At 32.8% G+C, this 10000-nt stretch overlaps 1 protein-coding gene across 8 annotated transcripts in view; it reads left to right on the top strand.

Moving 5' to 3' along the window:
• The window catches only part of LOC125027756 (transmembrane protein 268-like), a 114463-nt gene that overhangs the window by 102503 nt on the left and 1960 nt on the right, over positions 1-10000 (top strand). For 7 of the 8 annotated variants that reach the window (XR_007115061.1, XM_047616892.1, XM_047616891.1 and 4 more), the window contains exons 6-8: positions 297-443; positions 860-1015; positions 6846-7032. Coding sequence is in view for 7 of the 8 variants with exons in the window: in XM_047616892.1 (XP_047472848.1) it covers positions 297-443; positions 860-1015; positions 6846-7032 (490 nt within the window). In the remaining variant the exon portion in view is untranslated. Of the gene's footprint in view, positions 1-296; positions 444-859; positions 1016-4824; positions 5863-6845; positions 7033-10000 lie in introns of those variants that run through there. The other variant, XM_047616889.1, reaches the window with a different exon arrangement.

Raw genomic sequence — 10000 nt, 5'->3', positions numbered from 1 at the left:
TTATTGCTTATTGCAGGGCTGTCTTGGCCCCACATGAATGAAGAGGGGCTGTGGGCCATATACCACAATATGGTATGCACTATAATGCTTACAATAGAGTGCATATCATTGAATACCTTTAATCCTTTAAAAGCTTTTAACATAGATTTTGTACCTTTTTCTTTTTTTTTAGATCATATGCAGGGGTAATTAATTATCCAATATCCCAATAGGATTGTACTTTATTTACATATATGTCTTTTTTCATTTTCAAAATAGACTATATATTTCTTAATGCTTTATTTTATATGCCACAGCTGAACAAATCATTAGAACGTTGCATTGCTGGAATCAACCTCCAGCTTCTGAGACATAAGATTCTATTAGGTCTGGATGACCGAGGGAAACTCTCTTGTCACAAGGTCAATCTCTGCTTCATCTATTTTGATACTCATGATTGTGTGGTAAGTGTCATTGAAAGCCATCATATCTTCTTCCTCTAATTTGCTTTATATTTCTTCCTTTTAAGATATGATTTTGAAGCAGAGCAATTAATATTTTACCTCAGTATTTTACCTCAGTCATAATTCACTATAGTTTTAATGATGAGAGTTTTTTTTTAGGTGGAAACAGTTAAGGGTTTTAAATTTTAATTATTGGCCAAAGAGAAGTTTAATAACAATACTTTTTGGCATATTGATGTGATATTTCAGTAGTTTTATCACTAAATATTAGTTTTATACCATAACAATCAGTATCCCTATAAAGTTATTACTACTATTACTAATGTTCACCTGTAGAAAGTTTTATCCAAGACCAAGATAAAGACAGAGTTCATAAAAATAGTCTGAGAATATGACAGCTTATGCATCTGTTGTAGGCCAAGTTGCAAGAGATTATTGAGCAAGAGGAGCGAGCTGGACGCACTGTGAATAGCGAGGAGGCCAAAATGTCCCCTCTTCACCAGCGCATGGATATTGATGACTCTGACATTATCATCACAGGAGCAACTAACACCCGCATCTCAAGGCAACAAGTAAGTCCTTTTATGAGCTGATCATTTGAATACTGATTCTGAAATACTTAAGATGTTGTTTTGTATTTTCTTCTGTAATTGATAGCTTTTAGAAATCTGTTAGAATTTAATGTTGCAAATCAGATGTTATGCATGACAAGTCATTGTTTGGATGGACCCTTGTGTTTCATGTTTTTAGTTTGTTAAATGTTGATTGGGAGCTGAAAGTATTATTTATGTATTTTATCTATTATCATGAGCTTTTGTTCTTGGGAAAGAAATATGTTTTTTTTTTTTTTTTTTTTTTTTTTTTTTTTTAACAGTAGTTTAATATGATATTCATTTCATAATGATCACTTGAGATTTCTATAGCTAACTTAATGTAGACTTCTATCAAATGCAATGTGTTTAGACAGTATTATGTAGTCATAGCACTTATTCTGTGTATAGAATACATGCACATAGAAGAATATGTGCATACTGTATAGTTATACAGAAATATATTGGGACTCATGACCTATGGTTCCACAGTTTTTGGGAAGAGAACAACTGGCATAATAGTTAACTGACTTTATTTTGCTAGCATTTGATAGTAATCAAACATAGTTTATTAGCTTTTAGTTTATCATGAATATTGGTAAAGGTGATTAGATAGAAGTAGCATATTCACATACTTTAGTTTCCAGTGATCTGTTTGAAGGTGAAGAATAAATCTGGTAAATGTCAAAGCTATTTAAAAGTGGGTGTTTCATTTACAGGTTTTCTGTGAGCCAGTTATATTGCTTGATATTTTTTAAAGATTATCTGTTTCCTTCAGTTATTTTTTAATAGAACTTTAGATGCTTTTCAAGGCTACAAAGTATTAATGTAACCTCATGTTTGTGAATTGAAATTCATAATTTCTATCAATTTTCTCTATCAGATAGCTGATGGGTTTATTATCTGATAAAAATATATTGCTTCCAGTGAGAATTTCTTTCTAGAAGATATATATATATGTATGTCATTTTCTTTTAAATGTTGAAACACCTAAAGAAAAAAACTGCTCAAAACAGTTAGGGGAACACTTGTATTTCATTTCAAAACTCAATGTTGAATGTGGAAATGTTACAATTTTGTACTGAAATTAAATTCCCAATGTACCCTGAACAACAGAGCATCAAACTGGCCAGACTCAGTCACGTCTGTCACATGCACTAAAATTGAACCTGCTTTTGTCCGTGAACAGTACTGGGTGCCATTGGCTAACTTGCCAATTCTGGTGATCCCTGCTTAAGGCCAGTCGGGCTGCACAGTGTTGGGCAGTGAGAACCAGCCCAACCAATGACCGCCTGTCATTCTCGTGGAGTCTGTTTCTGACAGTCTGGTCAGAAATGCATACTCCAGTAGCCCGCTGAAAGTCTCCTTGAAGGGACCTAGCAGTGCTTCTCCTTGCCTGGAGAAATCTGTCCTGTTTTTGGGTGGTGGCCCTTATTCAGCCTCGTCCAGGCCTCCTGGAGTACTGGCCAGTCTCTCAAAACCAACTCCACACATGAGAGATGACACTGGGAGATACTCTGAACCTTCTGGCCACCTGACTTACAGATGACCCATCCTCCAGCAGCTGGACTGCCCAAGCGACTTGCAATAGAGTCAAAATGATCAGAAAATCTTCAACCAAGGAAGAAATAACGATTTGGCAAGTCAGGAGCACAAAATTGTTGTGGCTACCACTAGTTAACTCACTCCAGATTTAATGGTTGGCTTGCTTTTGACAATCCTGTCTAGACCTTGGTTATTACAATTGGGTCAAAGGCAGTGAAATTGATTCACAGGTCGCTAAGGTTGCAAACTAGTTGACTGGAAAACTCCAATGCGCCAATATATGTCTGTGATATCCCAAAAATAAAGTGTTCCCCTAATTGTTTTTAGTAGTGTACATATGTATATATTTATCTTTCACATTTATTGTTTAATTATTTTACTGTCAGGCTTTTATATCTCAGCACTCATGATGTTTGGTAATGATTATTGAGAACCTTTGTTTTCTTCTTCTAACAAACAGAAAATTGATAATGGATTGTGAATTTATTAATAGCAATTCCAATAAAGATGTAAAAGAAAATATCATTACTAATAGAATTTGTTTATGAATTATATTTTTTGAACTGTGAGGTAAAATAAAAGGAATAGCATGAGGTAATAGAATGGGATATATATATATTTTTTTTTTTTTTTTTTTTTTTTTATTACTTTCCTTTACTTTACTTTACTTATCATACAATGTAGTCTTTCAGAAAAGGAAAAAAATATTTGCCTTGGATAGTTTCATGATTTTATTTTTTGGGAGAATTATTTAAGGAAAACTTTAATTTGCCAGAATATTAAATCACATAGCCATACCTTCAGAGGGTAAGTTGATTATTGGCTCATATATTCTGCTTATGGATCATTACATTAACAGTAAGCTTAATATATTACAGTAGCCATGAATACCCATTATATAAAGAAACATCCTGTAGAAACACCCAGCATAACTACACAAAAACAATCAGTATACCTGCTTATTATTATATTAGTCATCGATATTATGTTTGCTTTCCTTTGATTTATGCTTTTGAGCAGTTGTCCAGTTTGATCATTATCTCACAGGCAGAAAAAGATATCATATTTCCAACCAAGACCATCTACCTCATGTTTGCAGAACCAGCCAAGTTGGTATTGATTCCAGAATTTTTTTTTTTTTTTCTTTTCTTTTTATTATTGTTATTATTTTTATTATTATTATTATTATTATTATTATTATTATTATTATTATTATTATTATTAACCCAATGCCGATGGGCATGACGTTTACATACATGCTATGGCCACTGTGAGTACTTGTTTGATTGTTTTTACACATAGATGGCTACACTTGTACTAAGTCACCAATGACCTAGTAACAAGTACTGCCTGTCTCGCCTGTTTACCCTTCTCTTTGATTTACAAAAATATTTTACGATATCTTATTTTGCTGTTACTAATGTTTATAGCATTATAGTAATAATTATAATGTTTATAATAAAAATAATACCATCAATATTCATAGCACTAGTAAAAAATATGTTTTTCCCGCCAATTCAAATCACGTAAGGCCACAAGTTCTACTAATTGACTCCTTTGTGGCTAAGCACTAGCAGAGCCATCTATGTGCAGAGACATTTCACAAAAATATAAAAGATGAGCACAGTATTTTCCCCATTTTTTATTAATTTTCCCCAGCAGCATTGGGTTAAATATCTCTTTCAGCTCCATTATTACAGTTAAAGAGAATGATTTTGGTTTTCAATTAAAACAAGATGGGATGATCATATGAACACACATTTTGGAAGTGAAGTTATTTGATTTTAGTAAAGAGCATTCTCAACAATGTAGAAACATTGGGCACAATTACACCTTTAAAATTAGATAGATGTTCACCTTTTAGTTCACAGCAAAATCAACCCAGCAATGGGGTTCATTATTTTGGTAGGCTGGCAATAACCTTTATATTGTGTTGCATATACATATTCATCCTTTTTGTGCTTTATTCATATTCTTAAGTTTCCTATTTCATATATAGGCTGTAAAATACATCAGAATTAGTATTTATTTTTATGTAAATTCAGAGTAGATTTATGGTAAGCTTTGTTTTGTTGCTTTGGATTTCTAGCTTGCCTAGCAAATTTTATATTTCATGAAAAGACTTTTATATTGTGATTTTTGCTAGTAACTTATATTAAGCAGATTAACACTGCCCATGCAGGATACATATTACATATGTATAAAATGCATGTTGCATGTAGCTGGATATTTGCATGTTGTTGCAGGAGAGAGCGGAACTTTTACTCACTCGGTACAGCCAGCGCTGGGCCAAGGACTACCTTCGCAAGAGATTGGACTGGGCCTTTGATGCATCAGCAAGGTTGGAGGGTCTCTCTCCTCCAGTTTTGCCCCGTCACCTGGTTCCTGCCCGTTGCCTCTGCCAGTACATTGAGGAGCATCTGTCAGTCAAACTTCCACGCCAACAGCGGGCTTCCCGTGAACACTGTGCTTGCATAACACAGTTCTGCCGAGATGCCGAGCTATAAATAAATACATTGGGCTCAGTTTCAAAGGAATTAATTTTTCATTTTGCTTAAGTATTAATTAGTTTCTTTTGTACAGTAAAGAATGTAAAGGAGAAGTAATAAAGAGAAATATTTTTAAAAAGAAAGCCCAATTTTCCAGGTGTCTTGTGACAAAATATTAATCCTGCTCAGGATATCAATACTACTGCATGAATTTATATTACAATATTAATATGATTCAATTCTTCATCAATTGCACTTCCAAATACATTTAACAATTAAGAATATTACATTGTTATATTATGTGAGGCATAGTTCATACTAAGAATATTTCATATATCTATATTTTTTAAAGTATGTATCAAAAATATTCTTAATCTCATGTTAGAAACTTATGTTAGGGGCATTGAACCAAACTACATTTGGTATGAATGGTAGATTTATGTAAATATATTTTTTCAATCACTGCAGGTAGATTTGTTTTTCTTAGATGAAACATTACATTCCACTCAGAGCATTCCTTCAACTGTATTTTGGTCATACACATACCATGGATATCAACTCACATTTGTAAACCTTTCATGATACAGGATGTTCATATTTATTACTTTTGCATGCATAAATTGATAAATGTGTTTGCTATTCAAGCTAAGGAATCTATGCATGCTGAAACAAATATGTTCAGTCTTGAGCATGAATGCACACTGAAACTCTTTTTCTGTGATTATTTCTATCTATTTATTCTGTGATCAGAAACTTTATTCATTCCAGTGTAATAAAGATCTGTTATAGATGTTCTTTAAAGTTTTTAAATTTTGCCAATAATGATTTCTTTAATTAGTAGCTAGTAACTTCTATTAGTGTTATTTTCTTCTATCCACTCAATTATTAAGACATCTTGTTCTGCAGTATCATATGTTAATCATGACCAGAATCATTCTTCAACACATCATCAATCAGAGTGATATATATATATATATATATATGGGATATCTTGAAGGTGTTGGTAATTTTTGGATTGAATTTGATATGATCATATTTGCTGATACAGACATCTTAGTGGAACTTTAGGGAAATTAGTTTTATGTTGATATACTCTTTCATCGGCTTTTTTATCTATCTTATCTTTACTAATATTTCTTAACACTGGTCTGGCATGGCAGTAGCGTGGTTTGGCTGAAGGTGCAACTCCAATATGTATATGGTATTGCAACATATATTCTTTCTTTTAAGTACATTTCAAATAACAGGTTTTCCTGTAATTTTTGCAGGGAACTGTTCTGGAAATGTACTTATTAGATTTCAAGTTACAATAAAGTAAAGGTTTTAATGCCTGGAAAATTTGTGGTAGATAGGGCCATCTTAAATGCACTCCAAGTACATGAATTACTAGATAACAGTTATAATTATAACAACTTTGAAAGCCTGTATTAAAGAAAGAAAAAATAACCTTGGCCCAGAGCTGACCACACGGTGAAATTTGGTAAAAGGAAAAGGTTTGTATTAACTTGTTGCTTTCTCTCATGTGATTGTTTATGTGCTAATAAAAATGGTGTGTTAGGAAATGCCATTGTATTCCTTACCTGTTTTGTAGTTTTTTTTTTTGTGTAAAGGTCAAATTTTTCATGGTAATGTATTGTGCAGTGACTGTCTGATGGAAGCCAAGACTTTAATGTGAATTTATTTAATGTTTATTAAGGAAATGTCATGTTACATTTCACAATTTTTTTTTTAATATATGTCTGCAGTGGTTTTGTACATTCCTTTTGTTGTTATATCAGGACAGAGCACGTATTCTACTAGCGCGATATAGTCAACGTTGGGTGAAGGGAGTAGCTCGAGGGTCTCTGTCAATATCAACTGATGCAAGTGACTCCACTAGTCCTCCTTCATTACCTCCTCGCCACAGTTCCTCAAAACAGTGCCTGTGCCAGTATATTGAAGACCACCTCCACTACAAGCCACAAGGTTTGTGCAAGATACTTTGCACCTTCTGTATACTTCCAGATGTAAACTGAAATGCTGGGTTATGGTGACACTCAAATGGGATTTCTTGGAGACTATACTGCAACAAGTGAACCTCAGTAATGAACGTTCCTTCTTAAAAGTATATGTTTTGGAAACGCTAACTGGTGAATTCCACATGTTTATGGAATTTCATTGTTAAGGGCATCCACTCGGGGTAACGGCCGCCACCTGCCAGAACCAAAGTCCTTCGAAAGAAGGCGCCGTCCTAGCCCTTGCAGGGGAGTTTGTGACATAAAACTGAATCATTACTGAGGATTCTTCATTTGTAGACTGCTTAACCCTGGCTATCAAGGCTGTGTCTTTTTCCTTTTTCTAGTCCAAAATTCTACCTGTATTTTTTCTGTAATGGGTTTTGTATAAAAGTATGAGGTTTTCAATATTAAGTTATATACTTAGGTCTTACTGTCTAAATTATTTACTTTAGTAATACTCTGACAGATTACTTAAATTTTAAGTTTGCAGTCAAACTTAAAGAGTATACTTATTGGCTGAGCACTGATGCACAGTGTTGATCATCCATACCGTTTTCTGAAAAATCCTATTCATATGTTTACCAAAAAGAAATACAAATACAAAAAATAAATAATCAGAGAAGAGAAAGGCTGCTAAACTTCATGAAATTGCGAAGTTGTGTTAGATGTTTGAAGACCATTCTCCTGCATGATCAAATGCTTCCACTATAATGATGTTCAATAATTAGCCAAACTATAGAAAGCAGTTTCCTACTCCACAGTACCATTGTAAACAGAACTTAATGATAAGTATTCAGTGCAGTGTTTCATTATATGAAAGTAAATATTGTCATGGATATCATGAAGCTCATGAACACTTAACTAATTTCTGTTTATGTGGTTGAGAATTGCAAGTACATAATTTGGATAGTTTTGGAAGGGTTATGCATTGTTATTAGTTGGCAAGTATTATCTGCAGGAAAGTTTTATTGAAAAAAGAGAAACTGTACTTAGCCTGTCACAGTTATGATAAAAGGGCAGTTTTGTATGTAGTATTTCTTGAATTATTTTGTAAATGTAATATAGTTATTACCTTTCCATTATGTTTCCTCTTTCTATATCTTATTTTCAGTTCCCAGTTCATTTATATTTTTTTCTAGTTAGTTTCTTTCTTCAGCTGTCCACCTCAGCCTTCATTTTCTCTCTCTTCACTTAATTCTTCCTCTTATTCCTGTCCTCCTTATTTTCCTTCTCATAAGCTTTATTCTAGATTTTAATTTCATCTTCCTCCCCACCCCCCTCCTTTTTTATTATTTTCTTGCTTTAATCTTCTCCCATTTCTCTTCTTCTCTCAGTATCCCTCATTCTTTACCCCCCCTCCTGTATTTCATCCATTATTTTAAACATTCTGATTTTCATGAGAACTCCAAAAGACAGCTTTTTGCTCATTACTTGTTGCTTCCCAGATTGCTCAGGTCATATTTATTTGTGTCAGTGCTTCATATCCTTCATCTTGGGCTTGAAATTGAAAAGTGTAACCAGAAAGGAAACTAACAGAAATGTACAGTATTACCATGACTTCATATTATCAACACAAAGGCCTTGCAGCTAAAGACAATTTTTACATTTATACAAGGGATATTGCCTTTTAAAAAGAACTCTGTGAATGAGTTTATTATTTAATTCATATGCTTGAGAATTATTTTTGATATTTAGTGTGAGTAGAAGAAAAGTAAAAGCTTCAATGTTTACTGTGTATTTTATTAGCTCAGAATGTGGAAGTTATATAATAAAATGAATAAATGAAAATAACCATGAACAGTACTCAGGTTCCTTACAAATTCTAAATCATCAACCTGTTGAAAATTTGTATAGCATCTTTTACATGAATTCATTTATGTGTTATATGGAGACTTTTTGTATATGATAGTGATATTTTCCATTCCTTTTAATGTATATTCCATTGTGATTAAAACGGTAGCATTTGTCCTCATAATTTTAATTTTTTTTTTTTACGATTGACCCTTTATGTGATATTACATTCTTATTTTCCTTGAAATGATTTTTTTCTAAGCTGAAATCAAGTCTTCCTTTTTTATCAGTTAATCCTCCTCTTTTGGATCATTTTACCAACATTGGTACATAGATGATTTCATTATTTGCAGAAGGAAAACAAATATAGCACTGATTTTTGTTCTGTATGGCCTGTTTAAAGTAATATGCTTGTATTCTGGTTACATTTCCAGGTATAAGTTCAGGGGAATATGATTTTAAAGCTAGAAAAGGTAATATTATATGAATAATTAAGAAAAGCATGGAGTTTAAAAACAAAAGCCACTCTGTGTGTGGGTGTCTGTGTCTGTGTCTATACATGTGTCTATGTCTGTGATTTGAGGTAAAGACTGAGAAAGCAAGAGAGAGAATGAATATGCATGTTTGCATGAATTTCTTCATGCAAAGAGAAAAAAGAAAAGGATTATGAGATACCAAGATTGTGAATGGTATAAATTTTACAGTATGCTAATATGTTTGTATGACATCATTATAGAGTGCAGTGTTTGAACTCAATTGCTTTTGATGCAATCTTGAACATAGTTTAAAGATATGATATAGCACAGGCTAGTGACAGTTGCTTTTCACAGTATCCAATAATGTTATGGGTTATGTACATATACTGTATAGCACTTTCTGTCCCTGCAGGGTTATTAATTAATGGCATTATTACAGCTTGTTGTTGAATGTGGGCAACGGTGAGAGAAAGGTACTAATTTTAACTCAGCCTGCACTTTCTTAAATGTTGCCACTAGATTACTGCACTTAGGTATATGTCATAGTAAAGTTTGATCATTTCTAAGTTTGCCATTTTGGTTATATTTTATATTCTTTGTTTTCATATTATATTATATTTTCTTTAAAATTAGTTTTTAAAATATTTGAATGATGAGATAAATGAATTC

This window comes from Penaeus chinensis, chromosome 8, assembly GCF_019202785.1.
Source record: "Penaeus chinensis breed Huanghai No. 1 chromosome 8, ASM1920278v2, whole genome shotgun sequence".
Classification (NCBI taxonomy): Eukaryota; Metazoa; Arthropoda; class Malacostraca; order Decapoda; family Penaeidae; genus Penaeus; species Penaeus chinensis.
The sequence above is the reverse complement of the archived record's forward strand: the minus strand, read 5'-3'. Positions and strand labels throughout refer to the sequence as shown.